The sequence below is a fragment of the Perissodus microlepis genome, chromosome 5, assembly GCF_051167445.1.
Source record: "Perissodus microlepis isolate ML-2025 ecotype Zambia chromosome 5, ASM5116744v1, whole genome shotgun sequence".
NCBI classification, from domain to species: domain Eukaryota; kingdom Metazoa; phylum Chordata; class Actinopteri; order Cichliformes; family Cichlidae; genus Perissodus; species Perissodus microlepis.
In genome coordinates this window covers 21,061,145-21,081,940 of record NC_140465.1, presented here as the reverse complement: position 1 = coordinate 21,081,940, position 20,796 = coordinate 21,061,145, and the positions used below count along the sequence as shown (strand labels likewise).

Sequence of the window (20,796 nt, the reverse complement as noted above, 5' to 3'; positions counted from 1 at the left end):
TGCATCACCCCTCTGTGTTTTCTGTGGATATGAAGTCAGCAGCACATTTTGTTTTGTCATTATCTCGGCTCTTGGTATTCATCTACCGAATGGTGCAAATTGGCTCCTGAAAGGCGTCACACATTCAGTACTTGTCTTTGACAAAATAATTCATGGAGGATTGTATAAATGGAGAATCCTGAAATATGAGTGATCCTATTTAAGAGAAACAACACTGACAGGTTTTTACTGCAGTGCAGTGTCACGCCTTTACAGTGTTAGTGTGAGTGTGTGCGCGCGTGTGTCATCACCGATCGGCGATAAGAAAACGCCAAATGCCACTTGATCGCTGGGAGTCGATTCTGCTGGCTGAGGGTGAATGGAAGATTACATGCAGCGAAGAGATGCATGCAGCTAAACACAGACACGAGACTTAAACTGTCCCGCTCCTTGTCGTATTTGCAGGGGGTTTTTGTTTTTTGTTTGAGGTGTTTCAGGTTTGCATCTACGGCCTCTACTCTGGTTGCACTCGACAACAATCTTCACTCCCAATGTTGAGTTTTAGATCTCCTCTTTTCGCCCTTCCTCCCAAAACTTCCTCTATAAAGATCCAGAGCTGCTGTGCAGGCCTGTACAAGTGCACTAGATGCAAAAAACAGTTTAGTACGTGAAAAACAAAGCACAAGTGAGCCATTGGAATTCAACTGCACACTTGTAGGTAGATAGGGAGTCATGGAGAAGTGCTGCAGCTCTCTGTACTGCAGAGAATTAAACCGGATTGGGGATAGCAGAGGAGAATCTGTGGTCCAAGGTGACTTTGTGATCAGGTTCCAGAGCGCAGCCTCAAATCCTCAGCTTCAGGCTGTGTGTTAGTCAGTGTGAGAGTGGATGTGTGCATGTATAAGACTGTGCAAGTAATGTATGCATGTGTGTGATAGTGTGCAGGCTCTTGAATACATGTTTATCCCAGTCTGTGCTAAGAGCCCAGTGATTGCTGGAGAAAGCCATTCAGTCTGTGATGCATGCTCATCTTCCGTCCAATATGTTAAACATTGCATCCACTGTTTGTGCATGTTGACAGAGCTGCAGCCTGTATGGTAGTCTGCAAAACTTTCACTGTTGAAATTCTCAGAGTACTGCAGATTTCAATAAATCATGATGATATTCCAGAGTTTTCTCTGTGTGAGACTTTCCAGCAGCTGGAACAAGATGAGAAATGATTGAGCTCAGACCCCTGTGCCGCAGAAATAGCTTTTCCATAGTAGCATGATAGATGAAATGTATATACTAAATTATTTAACTGAACATTTGCACTAAACTAAATTTGCACAAACTTTGTATGTCAGATGTTTTCAACAAATGTTCACAATTAGGACAAAATAGCTTTAATAAAAAAAACAGTAGTTTGAAGTAAAATATATAAATATATAGGCAAAGTTAACAATAGGAGGCTGTGAATATGTATCTGTGAAAAAGGAAAATGGTGAAAGCAAAAAGTGACTTCAGTGTTTTAAGTGTTTTTGTGGCTACCATGATGGAACAGCTCCTTCCTAAGCTCAGATGACAAAGGGAGAAGGAAGTTAAAGTGAACATAAAAGACGAGTGGGGTGAGTCGATGAGGTCGGAGGTGAAGTGGCACTGCGGGGTGGGGTGAACAGGAGTGTGTGGAAGGAAGGGGTGTACCCCCCCGTGTCCTCCTCCCCTGAGCCTAGGCAGCTGTTTGTCTGGCCCAGTTGGAGCTTAGTTCAGACTTTGGACCACGCTCCACTACATCCCAATAGCAGAAATTTCCCGAAAGCCACACACACCACATTTGTTTTGGAATAGCTGATTGAGGGATTCAGACGTAGTCTTCAGGAGCAATCAGGCTTGAGATAAAGATTTCCTGTTGGTTTTCCACCTGCATAATTGAGGTTTGCCCTTTTCTCAAGTGCCGACACAGTCATCGCCTGTTGCATCTTATTTTCTTTCTCCTAAGCACTCGCTACTAAACTGAGTAATAGTCAAAATAAAAGAAAGGAAAAGAAAAGAAAAACACCAGAGGCAGTGAATGTGTTTGAAAAGAAGCACATTCAAATTAAGATCTCCGATGGGCTGAGATCCCTTGTAGCCTCTACAAGTTTATATGTATGTTTGTGTGTACAAAAAGAGGCAGCCCCCAAAAAGCAGTGAGTATGTCGCTGTGTAAGTCCCCTTGAAAGTGTCCCTCTTTAAGACCTGTTTAAAAGGGACGCCCCCTCTTTGTGTCCACTGTTCTCTGTGGCGTATGGAGGGGCTTTTGTCCCCTTCTTTCATGTGCTCTCACAATAGCCCTGGCCGTTTGAAACACAACAGTAGATGAACTGCGCTGACAGTGTATTAAACTCTGATGAATTGCCTGTGCGAGGCATAGATCAATGTCCTTCAACCCTTAGCACACAGTGAAACCCGGGCCTTGTCTTGGTTAAATGGAACAGGTTGCAGGATCTTTTCAAAAGGGCTTGATTATATTCATGTTTTGTTGAAGCAGAAGCCTTTTTAAAGTGTGTAAATCTTTGCCGTTCCAGAGGGTCCAATTCCCCCCCCCCCCTTTCATTCAGGGAACTGGCATTGTGTGTCTGCGCTTCAGTAGCGCTGCTCATTTTGCGAGCATTTTTGCTGTTTGTAGCCTTAGAACTTCACGTTTCGACTCTGAAGTTAAAACCTGTTTTTTTCCCCTTTAAAAACAAACACACAGCCACACTGAAACAGAACAATAGCTATGAACAAGTTAACTGTGCTTCCAGAAATGGGAAAAATGGGCCTCCCTCAAAGCATGCAGCAGCTTCGCAAACATACTCGAGGTGTGTGATGCGGAGCTTAGTGACCTACCTCTGACCTTTAAACGACTCCTTCCTTCTGAAGTGGACTTAGGGCAGCCTGTTTACATAGATCACAGCCTCAACCACTTAAGAAAGACAGGGACCACACTACTGAGCTCCTACAGCACCAGCAACAACACTCACGCCAACCAGCAGATTAATTGCAGGTGGCAGGAGCCGGCGGACTCCACTGAGAGTCTGTCATGGTTAAAAACAGACGACGCTGAAAACAACAGCTGAAAATGAATAAAATCAAATCCTGTGAGCCATTTGGAGTCATACTTTTTACAAGATCCGGTTTATTCCCGCAGGTCTGGTTCAGCAACAGGCGGGCTCGGTGGCGCAAACAGGCCGGGGCCAATCAGCTAGCTGCCTTCAACCACCTTCTTCCTGGAGGATTCCCACCCACAGGGATGCCAACTTTACCCACATACCAGCTACCAGAGTCCAGCTACCCCAGCACCACACTATCGCAGGGTGAGGTTGACACAGCATCCAGCCAAAATATACTCTATGTTCTGTTCTCGGAGTTTAATCAAATTTAGGTAAATATTGCATTAGTCCTGCTTATTTGTGGTATGCCAGCCATATTTTTTGTGGTAATAGTGTCATAAATGATGTCTGAATCATGTGCAGCATATAAGAACCATGCAGCGAGCAGTTATCTTTACAATCACATCTTTGTCATAGTGGGACAAAAATAAGGGTAGTATTATGAGCAAAGGTCATTTCTGTCCTTTACGCTTTTCCTGTGTAAAGCTGCATTTCTACGTGCCAAAGAATACGCAGGAAGGACACTTAATGTGTGACTTATGACTGACTGAGCTCAAACTGTGAGGCCTCTGTGAGGATTCCCGGTGGGCCTCAGCCCAGATTTTAAGAAAATTTTAAGAAATTTCCCTGATTTGTTCTCACCTGTGCTCATGTGTTGTTGTCTTTTTTATGTCAGAGGGCAGCAGTACATTGCACAGGCCCCAACCCTTGCCTCCATCCTCCATGCATCAGGGAGGTCTGAGTGCTGACAGCAGCTCTGCTTACGGTCTGTCGTCCAATCGCCACAGCTTCTCCAGCTACTCTGACACATTCATGAGCCCCTCAGCATCCAGCAACCACATGAACCCCGTTGGCAACGGGCTCTCCCCGCAGGTCAGTCCAGTGAACTTTCATCACTTGTCTGCATATTCCCACATAGGTGGCGTTCACACTCTTTAGTGTACCAAAGTCCCTCCTCCCCCTCCTCTTCTCACACTTCAGAATGTGTAATTGTATTTGACTGCAAATTAAAATTCAGAAACAGCGTGTTCAGCAAAATAACTGCCAGTGTGGGCTTTTATGTTCATGTTCCAAAGCCCTGGATTTATTTTAGCTACTCTAAATTGCTACATTTGTAAAACAATTGGATTAACATCAACAAATTAAAATTCATCTTGATAGCACCGCAAGTACTCAAGCTGCTCCAAACAGCGGTTTCGACTTTCCTGGGACATCTAAATCCTGCACAGCACAGAGAGAGAACACATGCAGATGAAATAATTAGCTAAAGCTTATAAATGTATACCCATAATCTTCTTCACGTAATTGTCTGCAGCTGGAGGACTCCAGTGCTATGTGTGATTTTGTTAATGTCTTTACGACGCGATTTACTAGCATCTCTGAGAAGGGTGGCACAGGCTTTCCTGTAAGTTCACCTTGCTGCTCACTTTACCTCCTTTTTTAATATTACGGGGAGCACCCTGGGTTTCCCTTTGAAATAAAAAAGGATCTGAAAATATCATCCCCACCCATTCTCCTTTTGCCATCTTAAAGCATATGTGCACATTTGTTTGCCTTCTTCTCTCTAAATTGCTGGATTTCAGATGTTTAACCTCTTTGGACTCCTCCATTAATGAGCGTTTAAATAGGACTCTGTGGTAAGGGTTGAGCTTTAAGTAACAGAGAATGAAAAATGATTTGTATTGATGCAAATCGTGTGTACGGAGTGAATTATACACAATTACCCATCAATACTGGCCAGTCTTGCCCACCCTCACCAACAAGATGTGGTTAACAGGCAGAAAATAAGATTGAAATGGTGTGTAAAGAGTTGAAAATGAATTTCAATGCTGCATTTGTCCACAATTACCCCGTCGTTCACACGTGTTTTATTGGGAGTTTTTTTTTTTTCTTCAAATATTTCTCAAAGCAGATTGGAAACATTCTTGGTATTACCCTCTTTCTTCAGAGAAGAAAGAATTAAGGATTTTGTGACAAAAAAGAGATTTTCTCTCCTTCTGGAGCGACGGAGGATAACATGGAGGCTCACAGCGTGTTTGATTGTTAATCGTGGCACAGAGGCTTTAACTGCTAATGCTCTCACTGCAAACCTGCAGAAAAACACCAGGAACATGGAGTCTTTTTTTTTTTTTTTCATTAATGGCTCTCTAATACTGGCGTGGGGTACACTGCCGCTTTCTCTCCTTCTCTTCGTAGACATTCCAGAATGTGTTGGGATATTAAACATTTCCTGTCATAGTGAGGATTAGGACAGGAGCCTTTGGGCAACTGTGCAGCCTGGATTTTCAGTATTCAATTACTCTATTGACATGGTTTGACAAAAGTCTTTGTATAAAACAACCTAAAATAAACTTTATTTGTTTATTGTCCCTTTTTTTTTTTTTAGATTTATTTAATTATTTTTGAAGTTAAACTGTGTGCGTTTTCAGCTTTCATGTGTGGGGGAGTTTCCATATGTATATGGTGTGGATGTTTTGGCTGCGCAGTAGTTTGCACCGCACTGAAGTGAACGCATGCGGAATGATGTGTGGCATTCCTATCAGTCTCTCAGCGTGGACATGAATGCTCCCACTGACAGCAGAATCAGAGTTCACTCCCTGGTGCAGCATCCCGCTGTGCTGGGCAGCTCCTATCTGTCCCCCCTCTCACTTTGCAAGCTCGTCACAGAAAACTCACGACACAGAAAATTCACAGAACAAACAACCACTTTAACATCTCAGAGTCGGAGAGGGCTTTGTCTTCTCCTTGCATTTAACCGAATTTCAATCAAACGACGGCTGGGTTTCATCTTTGGAAATTATCGGCACGCGTTCCACACCTCGCTGTTTATTTTTCGTGTTATTTTTTTTTATTCCCCTGTTTTTTCTCCTCCTTTCCTGTAATTGAAAAAAAAATCAACACAAAGAGACTCTCTATCGAGATGGAAATGAGAATATGATATTGTAAGTTACACACGGCATCTGTTTGCTCGAGATATGCTTGTGCATTGGAATGTGCAAGCTATTTCTTCAAGTGCCTGGCATTGATGGCCTCGCGGTTGCTGTAAAGATTGACAAAAATTCTCTGATTCGCAGTAAATGGGCTGCGGTGGCGAGGTGCCAAGTCTGTAATGGAATCCTGCAGCGTTCAGCAGTCCCGACAGGAGCTCGCGTCCATCCCAATCCCATAACCTATCCCGACAGCACACATTTTCCCATTACAGGCAGTGGAAAAGCCATCCACACTCAAACTGGTTGCTGTCATTGTGGGATATACAGCGTGTTTGGCTGGTTGAGGGAGGCAGTATATTTAGGGGTCATGGGAGTGAAGCTGTGCATGGCTGGGCAATAGGTATGAAACCAGAAGTGTGTTTTGTTGTTGGCCTTGTTTCATTTAGCAGCACAGCAGGTGTTGGAAAAAGGTACAGGCAAGGGCATCGAGGTTAGGCATTCCAGCCATCCTTACCTGAAGATTTAAGCTTGACGCCTGCTTTTTCTCTCTGGTCTTTTTTCATTTTTAATATTCCATTTGAAGTAGACCTCTTGACCTTTCATCGCCACGATACTTTGTATATTAATTTTGCACATGTAAAAAACAAACAAACAAGCAAATTGGTGTTCTTTCAGCTGAAGAGGTGCACTTTAACAGGCAATCATCTCTCAAGCACGCAGCACATTTTCAACAAATCCCAGTAATATGATGCTGCAAGATACTTTTCAAATGATTCTTTGAAGCAGCATTCATGGCCATTGCATTTGCGTGAAACCGTTTGGGCTGAATTCCTCATTATTGCATGACAGGGACACCTGCTGGGAGAGGAAAGAAAACAACGGCACTTGCTGAAGCCCAGCGAAAGGAGCTCAGTGGCAGAATTTCTAGAAATATAGAGGAGGAGGGGGGGAAAAAGGGAACGGGAAGCATTTCTCTTGTTGAATCAAAGTGGGAAATGCATGCAGGGCCTGTTGTAGGGTGTCCTTATGATAAGGAGACGTGATAGGGAAAGTGGGAAGTCTGTGAGCTGGATAGGTATGGTGGATAGAGATTTTATTGCTGTTTTGATGAAGGAAGTTCACAAAGTTTTGTGAGGAACTTTTTTTTTCTGTTTTGCAGTTTTATGAAAGTGTTGTGTGTTTTGGAATGACAAGGATGTGTGTCTGTGTGTATTTGAGGAGGGCCTTTGGGCTGTGTGAGTGGGCCGGGCCTCCACACACACGCACGCACACACATGTACACACACACACACACACGTACACGGGATCAGAGGCAGAGCGGCTCTCACCCCTGCCTCCCTTTGATCTGTGTCCCCAGGCCTGCCTGCCCGCGCGGCGCTGCACCGTACCACGCACGCTGACACCATGCTCACCAGCGACTCCCCACAACTGTCTGAGAGAGATAAGCCAGGGGAGACTCCAAACTGTGCTGCTGCTCTTCCATTAGCTAGCGCAGACGCTTCTTTTAAAAATGGGATGAATTATTTTTAAGAAGCAAGCTCTGCCGTTGCCAAAAAAAAAAAAAAATGGAGAGGGGAAAATGTACGGAACAATCTGGAGCTCTGGCTTCATTCCGCCTCCCTCCCTGACTTCTAACAAGACATTCTGCACCTGAATACCAATGAGAGGGGGAGATTCATGTAGTCCCCCACATTATTAAAACTTGGGCATTAAGCCTCTCACCGGGCACTGTGTCAGCTGGCAGGCTCCACTGACAACAAATCAAAGGGGATGAGCACATAGCCTGCATTCATAGCTCAGCCACTCGCAGAGCAAGTGGGGGAATACATACTGGTTAATTAGAACTCCCATTAAAACAAATACTGTTTCAATTTGGCAAGTATAAAAAAAGATGTAAGAGGCTTTCAGAAAAAAGAGACCTGCTGTCGGCAGTTGCCAAGAAAATCCAGGGACTGTAAATCATATCCACTGGCTATACTGTTTCTGCACAGATTATTAGTGTTTGCTGTTGTTTTGCAACACTTTTGAACTCTGAGGAAAGATTTTCTGTCTGCGACACCGAAGACGTACCTCTGCGTGCGCTGGCCTTCTGCTTTGTGACAATAAATCTTGTTTTTGTTTTCGCCGCTTGCAGACGAGTGTGACGTGACTAATAATTTTCTTGCTCAGCTTAAACTTGATGCTTTGTGACAAAAAAAATATGCTGTATAAGGAGCCACCTTTGCAGCATGCATGCAAACCTCGGGTTTTTTTCCCCCTTGCAGCAGAGACAGTGCTTTAGCTCTCTAGCCCCTGTTTATCTGAGCCATTTGTTGCTCTCTCCATCTTTCAAAGTCTCTTGAGCAGCCATGTGCTGCCATTTTCTCTTACGTTCCAAAATATCTTTGGTTGGAGCTTGGTGTATTCATAATCTATTTTTCACCTACCAACCTTCCTTCTCTCCGCTTGGCTTTTTGTCATCCAGCGATGCCTTGCCAATAGTGCTTTGCTCTCTCCCTCTCTCTTTCTCTCTCCCCACCTTCCGCTCTTGCTCCAACTCTCTCCCCTGGAGAGGCAGCTCTTCTCCCTACGCCCAGATGAAAGGCTATGGCGGACAATAAAAATGCTATTTAAATGCAAGGGTGTTTGTGTGCGGGTGAGAGATATTTCCTGCTGAAAGTGAGCTGCTGCATCCTGATAAATAGTAAATATAAGGGAATGTGATTTACATTTATCTTGCAGAGGCAGCCAATATGAATTTCAGTAAATCCTAGAAGATGGGGATTTAAGGAGGAAAAATGACTGAGACTGATTCACATGCTGTGTGTCCCACGCAGTTGAAATGCCTATAAGGTGGAGAGCGGCACTGCCTTTATGAAAGTATAGGCACAAATATCGATCCTATCTAAAATACCTATTGCACACGGGCGTACGCAGTGTCACATGCTCATCTGGCGGGGATTTCCTTCCTCATACACAGACAATTTGAAGGTTACTTGTATCATCATAATGATAATAATAGTCATAATGTAATAATGTCTGCAGTAACAGCCTGCTTCACAGGTGAAGTGTCTGTGAGGCATATGCTGGGTGACCTGTCTCTTCGGGGTGAAGGGTCAGGGTTCAGGGGGTCATGGGATGGCTTGAGAAGAAGGAAGGCTACTTTGCTGTGAACCTGCCCCGCTAGCCAGAGGTTTGGGATGTTGTCTAGCTGCATGTGGTTCCTTTTAGTTCCAGATGCCACTCTGACAGGTGCATGGCTGTGATTAATACTAGCTGACTTTTTTTTTCCTCTCACCCATTCTGTCCGTCCTTCTTTCTGTTTCTTTCTCCCTGTCCCTCATTGGTTTATTGGCTCTCCCTCTCTCTCACTCTCTCTCTCTGTCCTCTAACCTTCATCGTCGTGGGCTCATTCTCGTGACCCCTTTGCAGAGTTTATACCGTGCTTCCAGCTTTCACAAGGGGGGATCGCAAAGAAAAGGAAAAACTTACTAAAAATAAGCTTCATTGCATGTGCATCTCTGTCTCTCACTCCCTTCTACATCCAGACAATAAGATGAGAATATGGGAGGTAGTTGGGTCCTCAGCTGGTTGTCTCATGCAGCAGCTCGCCCCTTTCAGTCTCCAGCTGAGAGCTATTTCACTATTTATTTACATGTAATTATGGCTATGAGGTGCAGATATTAACACTGTCAAGAACAATTTGACCTGACATTTTTCACTAGACCTGGCCCCTGCTGTTTTCAGCAAACAACCCCCACTCCTCCCCCCTCCTCTTCTTCTTCCTCCCTCTTCGTTTTTCTCCTTACTCCCTCGATCAGCCTTGCTTCTTGCTTCTCGCGCGCGCGCTGTCTCTCTCACACACACACACCAGGCCCTGCCTTGCTGAAACCACTCTCCTGGAATCAGAAAATCTGCCGTTTAATTTAGAAGAGGCGTTGGAGCAAGGTGCGGCGAGCTGAAGTCTGTGTGCATGTGTGTGCCCGCTTAGAAGGGGCCTCTCTTGTTCCCAGTGGCTGAATCCATCCCATAGTTACTCAAGCATATCACTAGCAGAGAATAGAGGATTGCTCCCCACACGTTCTCCAATTGCAGCCCAATAGACGGTATATTAACCTCTGGTTAGTGCGGGGCCAAGTTTATAGCTTATGCTGTGGGATGTTTAGGAGGGGAGTGGGGTGGGGTGGAGTGGGGGTCCTTTTTCCAACTTGAGCAGCTGTGCTTTCTGGAACGCTAAGGCCGCCATGAGCATTTAGCTTAATGGAAATTTGCAGTAACACAGAGGGAGCGTGTCTAGCCTTTAAAATAAATATAAATTTTATTCCACTTCCGCTCATTTAAGCTTCCTTTGGTACGTGTGAACAGCTTCATGGAGCGCAGAGGGGAGACGCACAGGCGCAGAATGGCTAACATGTTGTGAGGAGTGACAGCTTGTTCCAGTGCCCGCTAATCGTCCTCATCTGTGCCTGACATGTCAATGCCCACATTCTGTCAGTGCCAATCAGCCACTTAATTGAACACAATTAGCACCCCACCACAACGCCCCATTTGCATTACATTCTTCAAAGGCCCATTTCTCTCCCTCCAGCACCAACCCCCCCACCACCACCACCATTCTACCTCTCACTCTGCTTCTGTCTCTTCATCCTGTGGCACAAGTGGAAGACACTTTTCAGTTTTTATGAATGTGCCGCGGCCAATTAACGCAGTGGCATGCAGGCCTGAGCCCGTCATCTGCTGCCTGCCACCATCCTGGCTTTCTGCTGCGGCCCCACACCACCCCTCGCGCCACCTCCACCGTGACCAAAACGCTTTAATTCAATTTATGCAATCACTGTTATTTTTAAATAGTCATTTTGTCTGCTCAGATGAGGGGCCTTACTGCCCGCTGGGCCGGCCTTCTCATGTGAGGGATGGGGGGAAGGGCAGGACGCTGTGTGAGCAGGAGTCGACTGACTTGGAGGGGGGAGTCACTGATATTTTCATTTGTTATTTATTTCCTTCATTTTTTTTTGTTTGGTTTCAGGTTAAGTGTTTGATTAGGATTTTAAAAGATTTAAATCAAGTTTTCATGTAACATTTAATGATCTAACATAAGAAGTCTGTCTGTTCTTTGTATCTTTCTAAGTATTAAATACACACATTTCTATATAGTTAAGGTTTTATTTCATATTTTGACTGTTTCCAAAGTCAGACACTTTCTAGACTTCTGGGCTACAGAATTAAACACTATTCTCTTCCTGTAATCACACCCCGAGGACTGGCCTTCAAATATTGATCTGAAATTCAGTGTCATCACTGTGGATCTTTAATCGTTCTTTGCTGGAGCGAGTATCAGCCAGGCAGATCTGCTAAGGTGCACAATGTTATTCTGCAGTACTCAGATAACTTACAGACATTTGGAGTGCTCATTTTTCCCTGTCTGCCCCAGTGACCTCTGCCTAACTTAAAGGTACATCTTGGGGGCATTTTGATTTGGGCAGAACGGGGAGGTATCGGTGACAGAGGAACTAATCCAGTATTGCGCAGATTAAGAGTATTTGTGGAGCGGGGTGTGTTGGCGCTGGCGCTGGGAATGGAACAGAAGGGGCTCCTATCAGCTCTCCAGGCAGGCTAGCCCTCAGGCCAGTGCAGTCCTACAGGAGTCTTTGTACTTCCCAAAGCCTCCACTCTCCTCTCGCTCACGCTATATCACTCTCTCTGCTGCCCCCCTTGCCTTCTTTCTATAGGCTATCATATTCTCAGCACTCCATTTCCTCACTTTACACTTGTGAATTGGTGTTGTTTTAATCCAGTGCAAGGGTGCATTCTTATTATTATCAGGTGCAGCAGGGACGACTGCTTCTATAAGGAGACACGAATGAGCTCCATTTCACTGCCTTACATAATGTAAAAAATTAAATAGTCAAAGTGGAATAATGTTGACTTTTATGATCTCGTAATGATTATAATGGCTGAAAGAAAACTCCGCTCTTCCGGCACATTCCTATTCTCTTTCTTTACTGTGTTTCTTTTCTCTCATTGTGTTTTTTTCTTGTATCACTTGCAGTGTTTCAGCTCCGTCTCTGTCACGTTGTTTTATTCCAGAGTGAAATCCAACAAAGAACAACTCGTCAAACATTCGCGCAAACAAAAGAATGTTACAAAAAAATGTAATTTGGCTGTTGAAGAAATTAGGGGAGGGGAGGGGGGTTTGAAAGGGCCTCTTTTTGTCTCAAGTGTGCTATTTATTTATCTGAAAGGATGCACATTGTATCCATTTACACTTCCCGCACTCACTTTGCCACAGGCTGGAGGGCTCAGAAGTTGAGAGAATTAATTACTTTTTTATTATTATTTATAAAGTAATCTATCTGTAGAGAGAGAGTGGAAAAGGAGGGGGCCGGGTGTGAAGGGAGGGGTGTTGTGCGCAAGAGGCAGGGAACGCCCTGGAGCATTGTCCTTTAAACTGGGTCCTGGCTCACATTATCTCCCAAACCAGCACTCACACAACGTTAAACAACAAACGAACTCTGGGCTGCTGAGGACGCCGTATGCGAGGCGAAACAGGGAGGTGGGGGGGAGGCGGGTGCAGAGAAACAGGGAGAAACTCTGCTCTGCAAGAGCATGCCGTATGTATGGATGATAAATATAATGGCCTTTCCTCAACTATAAAATTTGACAGGAATCCAAAGTCCTTTTCAACTCTTTATTAATACACCCACGTGTTTAGTGACAACCATCAGCTTCCTGCCTTTCTTTTGTTTGTTTTTTTTAATTCAAGACAAAAAGCAGATCCCCTCGCTTTCTTAGAGTTCATTCATTGGCTAGAACTTAATATCTGCAGAAGCTGTTTCACGAGCCACACAGAAACAGAAATATGTCAATGTATCCAGCCACAAATGGCATTTACGAGTTTATGTGACAAAGTATCGTTTAACACTTGAACACTTAGGGGGGAAAAAAACTTTATGGGAACATCAAAGTAGCAAAACCCACCAATTAAAACTGAACCGTGTACCACATAAAATGCTGTAGGTGTGGGTGGAAGAATCCACTCTGAACATACCTTTCCCCACTAAGAACACTTAAATTATAACTGAAAACTGTGCTTGAGATCCTCACAGATGCCAACACTTGTCAGCCTCTAAAGTGGCCGACCCATCTAAAATATCCTGCTAAAATAGCAATGCCGCAACATGTCGCGATAAGAAGTCATTTCCTTTTGAAGAGCTTTTATGAGCGTGAATAATAATAGAGCCAGTTGTTGGCTGTCCTATTTCATAAGGAAGCAATGTAATCAAGCTTCAATTAACCAATAACTAAAATGGGCTCATGCCCTCCAGCTGTCTCTCTCAGGACATATTACTAGCTCCCTTTTTTTTTTCTTTTACTTTAAGGAACCCATCCAAACATAACCCTTCATCTTCCTCACATTGTGCACTTCATCTCCATATGGGAGGGAGCATCACATGTGTCCAGCATGAAGAGGGCTATGAATCTCCCTCTTATGGATACATGTCACATGCTTTGTTCGCAGATGTGGAGGGGACGGTGGGGGTTTCCTTACTGATAGAATTAACATGTGGAAATGACTAACCAGCCTTTATGTTTCTAATGTGCTTCGAGTGTTTCGTATTTCTAGGGAGGCCCCTTTCTAAAGATATGATTAATTTGCAGAATATAGTTAATTTTCCCTCTGAGGGATAATCCTGGCGTGCAGCATCATTTGTGGACTGTTTTGGCTAGCTCCTGCGTTGGGTGTGTGGTTGCTACAAATGTGTATGCATGTGTCCATTTGTGCATGCATGCAAACATATGTCTGCCTCTGTATCACCCCTGTGTAACCACCTCTATGATGGGCTAATTGGTTTAGCAGCCAAGGGGCCAAAGGCCAGTGCAGCATAGCAAAACTCAACATGAACCTGATGTTGAAAGGAAGGCTTCGCTGCTATAGGAGGGAAGCATGTGTGGGACAATTGCCTTTTTCTTTTACCACACACACACACACACTCTACACTTAGGCTTTTTCACTTAACGAAACTCACAGCATGAGAAAACAAAATTTTTCACAGCGTTCTGGGCCACTGTGCTTCAGACTAGAGGAGCACCAGAAGTAATCTCTTACATTTTAACATATTGTGAGGCCTTCTTCTGACGAATGTCACATGCTATTACATTAATCTAGAATATTGAATTGGAAGCCTTTATGCACTGTGAATAATATACACACTGTAATATTCAGGCAAGCCTCAACCTGCAGTATCAGCGGCCCGCTCAGTATGGTTTGTGGAGCCTACTTTGTGTGGGGATCTGAGGGGATCATTTACCAGTTCCAACTCCATTACTATTCATGAGATGGGTAGGCTAGGGGCGAGGGATTAGGGACTCCCTTGGTGCTTGTTGTGCTGTAGGCTCGGGCTCAGGCCTCAGGCTCCGGGACAGGGGCTGTCTGGCAAGGATGGTGGGTCTATTATCACCCTGGGACCCGTCTGTCCCACAGCAGAACACTTACTGGCAGCGCCAGCTAATGGAAACTGTGTCTCTTGTTCCCTTTCTCCTTTTTTTAACCTCATCACCCTCCTGGTATCCTCCCTCCCCTCTGCTCTTTAAAAAAAGATGGGGAAGTTTCTCCCCTTTCCTATTTCAAAGTTGAAATGGTGTATTTCTATTGGCATCTTTACCGTGAAGTGCTGGGATGGCACTATACTTGCAAAAAAAAAAGTACTTTCCCTCAACTCTGTCAATGCTTTGATCCTCAATTTTCCAAGTTTCTAACATCCTCTTTCCCCCCCTCCCCTCCAGGTGATGAGTATCCTGAGTAACCCTAGTGCTGTACCCTCCCAGCCCCAGCACGACTTTTCCATTTCCCCCCTGCACAGCAGCCTGGAGAGCACCAACCCCATCTCAGCCAGCTGCAGCCAGCGCTCTGACACCATCAAGAGTGTGGACAGCCTGGCTTCCTCGCAGTCATACTGCCCTCCTACATACAGCGCCACCAGCTACAGTGTGGACCCCGTCACTGCAGGCTACCAGTACAGCCAGTATGGCCAGAGTAAGTAGACCCTGTATGTGTATACTGTTGTTGTTGCATAAGCAAATACTTTCATGTTTTTGTGACAAAAGCTGGTCGTTCTTCTCCGACCCCCTCTTAAGCTGACTAAATTTAAAAAGCCTATGAAGTGATGCCCAGTTCCCAGGCAGGAGAGCCTTCTGACCTTTGCACCCTGGTCGGTGGAGGCAGACACGTGCTCTTGATAAAGACCCCACCACCACCTCCACACCACAACCATCCATTTACAGAGCTGCCTTAGTCACACCCCACTCCACTTGGATGGGAAAGAGAAGAGGGCCACTTCAAAGAACGGCACACCCTCGGGGGCCACAGTGTCCTCTTGCCCACCTCTCTTTCCCTCTTTCTCCTATTTTGATCACACACACACACACATGCACACACCCTCAGGGCAGGAAAGAGTTTGCTTTATTAGATTAGCATAATTGACTGATGCTGTCACAGCCATTCACAAGAGGTAAAATGAAGCCCACTTCCTGAACAAACCAATGCAGCCTTGGCTAGCTGACATTTGTTTGTATTTATTTTCAGGTTCTGGTGGTGATCTGATGCTTTTGTGCATCTGGTGATTTTCTTTTCCGAAATGTGTTTGCGTTATGCGTGAGTGCGGGCGAGCGCGTGCCAATCTGTCACGTTTTTGTGTGTGCGCACCAGTGTTTTTGTCAGCAGCAAGAAACTGATGGCAGTGCGGATGTGAGCTGATGTGAGGTTAATTAAGATGGTGATTGAGCACAGTGGATGGGTAATGAATGGAAGAGAGAGGAGAGGAGCTGCTGTCTGAGGATGAAAATGATCGGCCATGTGGAGTGTGGAGGGCATGAAATCAGAGATGCCAAGTGTAATGAAGACTGGCACACAGAACACACACGGGGAACTGTCTGAGTGACAGCATGGAGACTTTACCAGGATGCACATGCTCTGTGCCAGCAGCATGCCAACCTCAGACAAGGGACAGGGGAGGGGTTTTTATCTTTCACTCTCTCTGTGTGAATTGTTTTTCATTTGACTCATTCTCTTCTGCCACAACTTGTTTCAGCCTTAATCAGAGGAATGAAATGAGAGTGAATAGGACATATGTCCCAGGAATCTACCACCTGTCTAACGTTTGTTTGTTTTTCCTTTCTGTCTTCTTTTGTTTGTTTGTCTGTGTGTATAGCTGCTGTAGACTACCTGGCTAAAAATGTGAGCTTGTCCACCCAGAGGAGGATGAAGCTTGGAGACCACTCGGCAGTGCTGGGGCTGCTGCAGGTGGAGACGGGACAGGCTTACTGAAGCCACTCGGGACAAACCCTGCACCTCTCTCTATTTCGCCCTCTGCCACCCTCCTCCATGCTCCATCAAGTCTGGACTGCAACTCCAGCTCGTCTATCTGCAGCTCGGCCATGACATCAGTGAACAGACGCGCGCCCTCACTCTGTACCAGAGAAAGTGACGCTTGTGAGAGAGTGAAAAGTCCCTTTTCGGGAATGGAGCTAAACTTTTCACACCACCAGGCGGCTCTGCACCCTTTCTCCCCACCCTTTGGGCATAATTGCCCGCTCCTTGTACTCATGTCCCAGCCTCAGACCTGTTTATTTTACTCAGTGGGCCAAAAAGGACCCCCAGATGACCAAAGGATGGTCAACTTCATTGGCCCAGATTCCTCCTTGTCATGGCTGCAGTCCAGCACACATTTAGAGCCATCAACAACATGTACTTTTGACCTTGCTGTTCATAGTAGTTAACAAAGCCAATATCATTTGAACGACTCTTCTTCTTGTTCTTTTTTGATATTGTTAAGACTATTGTTGCTGTTATATGATTATGGTTAATGTGATTTCTGTTGTTCTTTGATTCCATTTGTATCTCTTTTCTCCGTTAGATGTCGGTGTGTAAAACACAGAGAATGACTGAGATGATCTGGGAGCGATTGTCTGTTGCATATGCATGTTTGCGTGTCGGCACACAGTCACACAAAAGAGGATGATTGTTTTCCAAGCTGCTGTTCCTCTGCCTGTTCCCTGAGCTCAAATATTCGTGAGCGATTTGACCTTCCCACTTTCATATTCGTCTTGACATTCCTAAAGAACTTGGCCATACTGTGGGAAGTCTGGCTGGCTGGATTCTGCAGGGAATTAAAGCAGCGTTTTGGCGGCCAATAGCTTTCCCCTTGTAACCTCCATCCCATCCTTAGTGGTGGTCCATAGGGAGGAGGGCATTGTTTGCAAAAACAGGATTGGGGAAATTAATGTATTTTGAAATATGGACCTTGCCAAGCTCAACCACCCCCTCATACGAACACACACACACACACACCTCCCCATTCCTCCCAAATCCCATCTGCCAGGGAATCCTGTGTGACTTAAACAGTGTGAAGCAGATTAAATCACACGAATATAATGTCAAAGCTAATTCACAGTGACCCTTCTCATCACTAGCCAGTATTTCAGTTTTTTTATAGCATAATTAGCACATTTTGTAAATGCACACTGTGTTGGCTTTCCACCTTTCGACTAAATTCCTTCAGAACATTCCTCAGCCTCCATCTCCAACATACTATAGGCATTCCAGCATTCTCTGTTATGAGATTAAAAAGTAGACAAGCTGTGCCATTCACATGCACTCTGGAAAATCATATAATCCAGTCAGTTGTGAAAGGGCACAGGTAACTCCGCTGATTGGCCCCCTTCTCTGGTTTGGACCAGAGCCACGTCTAATCCTCCACTTTCACATACTCACCCAAATGTACAAAAAAGACGAAAAAAAAAAGTTTAAATAATAGTGGATATGAGACATTTGTGTAGCACGCATTGTTGACTTGATCCAGGACCAGCTGTTCCCTTGAGATGTATGTGATATTTTTCATTGACATCAGTGTGATTATTATGACAGTTAATGCTCAAGAAAGGATCTGGTCCTTCGTCGCCTTTAAAATCTGAAAAAATGTACAGTAGCTGGAGCAGATTGTGTATCGTTTCTTTATAAAGAGTATGTTTTATACTAAAACAACACTATGTTGAGTGGTAGGTAAGCAAGGGATTTGTGGAAGTAAATGTTTTGGTTTTCTTTTTCTGTTTTCTTTTTAATGTATTTAATTGGTTTACTTGTTTCAACCAAAAGTTTTGAGTCTGTTTTTTTTTCTGACCCAGGTAAGAATTGATTTGTATAAATTAGTAAAATATAAATTCCGCTGAAAATGTTCCAATTAAAATGACATTTAAGAGGGTAAAACTGAGCTTGAAGGAAAATGAAAGCTTGGTGTCACAGACAGACTCCCCCTGAACCACAGGACCGCTGTATATTTAAAAGGTGGCTGAATTAAACATCTTCAGGGTGTTTTTGACCGCCTGTTTTACAGACTGAGTATAAAAGCAGGCCAGCTATCACTGGACCAAGGACCTAACACACCTGAGCCTTCGGTGTGTGACTCTGCAAATGGACCAGCGTGATGATGATGATAATGATGATGATAATAATGCCAGAGACAACAGGCTTTCTACTCTGGGAATTTGTTGGATTTGTGGACCAATAAGACTTCAGGAGAAAACGTCAAAGTAATGCTGACTCCGCACTGAACCGCAGCAGTTGCTGCTCCAACTGCTTCACTTAGACACCTCACTCATGTGTATATTTTAAAAAGGAAGAGTTTTAGAATTGTCTTTAGTGTATCAAACCCATTTCTAACACTCGCATCAATAAACATTTGGGTATTTAAGGCATACAACTCCTTCCCTCCCAGCCCTTCCCCCTCCCTCCTCCCGTCTGTTTGACCCTTAACCTGTTTAGTTGCTTTTTGACATCTGTGCTTTGCTTTACTCCTTTTTCTGTTCCGCATGTGTGTATATTATCATGGTATAATTTATTCTGCTGTATGAAGTATTAGAGTAGTGGGAAACTTGTATTGGTATTTACTACCTTCAGCCTGTTGGTGTGTTTACTGTAACACTGGCGTAACTGTTATCAATTAAAGATCCAAAACAGAGTTGAGCCTTTTGTCTCTTATTTCTGTCGTGTGCAGGGTTTTTTTTAACGTTTATTATGAGACGAGTCAATAATGAGCCTTTTTATTTATCCATTGCTTCTTTCAGTTTTTACATGTACTACATATGTACATGCATAGTCAGTATAGACAATAACCATTTTATCCAGCCAATCAAATATCTGGTTTTTCCAGCCTTTCTCCCATTTATATAATTTTGGACTGACTGACTGACTTTGATTAGGTAAGACAAGCCATTAAAATTGTAACCTTGGGTTCTGGGAAATTGTGGCAAGCCTTTTTAGTATTTTCAAAGATTTATAAAGGCTAATAAAATAAAATAAAATTGATGGAAAATATATTTCAGACAGATTAATTACAGGCCTGGTGTAGATCTGTGTGCATCTGCAAAACCTTAAATCAGCCACACTTGATCTATCTTTTCCCTAACCGCATGCTTGTAGTCTGAGCATGTAAGTTCAAGCACATTTGCGGGGGTCACCAGTGACTGTTCCAGCGCTGGCGATATGATTAGAGAGTGATGAGAGCTCAAATGTCCCAGACGAGGAGACGCAGACTGAAAGTGTGTCTAGCTGCAGCTGTAGGAAGTAATTCATTCTACCCGCTGACCAGCAGCGCTCGCCTCTCCCTCCGCTTGCCGGGGAATGCAGTCTGCAAATCTCTGCGGTATGGTGTGAATGTAGGGGAACTAACCGGTGTAGTGTGGAAGCATCCGCTGTGCTTTATATTACACGTCAAAACAGTGGAGCTCATTCACTTGTAGCCATCAGGCACTGCTGGAGGTATGTCAAACCCGCCTTAGGTACATTCATTCATTCATTTAACAAATCTCAAACATGCTGGATATGTGTGCAGTCGCCGCAGCAAGAAAATCTTCCTACATAGTCTTGTCTAAACTAGTAAATCATGCCAAGATGCGCCGTGAGAGATGTATATTTACTTTCTGTACGCCACAAATTGACAACAAATACTTTGCATTTTATTTGCAATTAAATGTGAACTAATTAAAGGCATCACTAATCAAAATTATTAACATCATCACCATCAAATTGTATTAGCAGATAAATCTGAAGCTAAATGAAGTCAGTACTGCTTGTGTTATCAAGGGGTACCTATCATTCCTATTTCATATTTTCATACTCAGTGAGTATAAACTGATACATAACGTTTAGGATTCCCTTCACAGATTCAAATCAGCACTGAAATGCAGCGTTATCGCCACGTTATATCATCAAGGCTCAGTTAAATTTGATGCAAATGTTAATTTTCTTGAATATCTAATTACAAAACATATATTGTGGGGGGAAAAAATAGTGTTCTTGGGTGCTGGATTAGCATGCCAATGAGGCAGGTCAATTAGTTAATCGATTTCAAAGCAAGTTTTTGATATGAGTTCATTCTGAGGAGACTGGGGGGCTTTCAATGGATCCTCTGAACATATCAAATATGCATTGTGGCTCTTTGCCTGCTGCGTGTCATCCTTCATATATTCCTCTAAAAGTTTGTGTTCTGGTTGTCCAGATTAGACCTTGGCATGTGCTACGGTTGTCCCCTTTGCTCCAGCTTGTCTCCTGAGGTGCCGGCCTGGGAGTTTTGTCTCCCTCGGGTCTGCTGTCACTCAGACTGGACGAGGTGGCAGCTCAGGCAGTGGTGTGTGGGAGAGCTTTATGACATTTCCCTCATCTCCTGCTTTGATCCCCTAATTGATTGACTACAGGAGCAGAGGATAAACAGAGCCCACAAGAGCCGATTCCACTCGCCTCT

At 44.2% G+C, this 20,796-nt stretch overlaps 1 protein-coding gene across 3 annotated transcripts in view; it reads left to right on the top strand.

Moving 5' to 3' along the window:
- Positions 1–19,014, top strand: part of pax7a (paired box 7a) — a 43,902-nt gene extending 24,888 nt beyond the window's left edge. For all 3 annotated transcript variants that reach the window (XM_084928704.1, XM_084928703.1, XM_084928702.1), the window contains 4 exons: positions 3,131–3,296; positions 3,769–3,965; positions 14,786–15,035; positions 16,210–19,014. In XM_084928704.1, the coding sequence (XP_084784830.1) occupies positions 3,131–3,296; positions 3,769–3,965; positions 14,786–15,035; positions 16,210–16,325 (729 nt within the window). In that variant the 3' untranslated portion in view covers positions 16,326–19,014. The remainder of the gene's footprint in view (positions 1–3,130; positions 3,297–3,768; positions 3,966–14,785; positions 15,036–16,209) is intronic.
- The last annotated feature ends 1,782 nt before the right edge of the window (positions 19,015–20,796 follow it).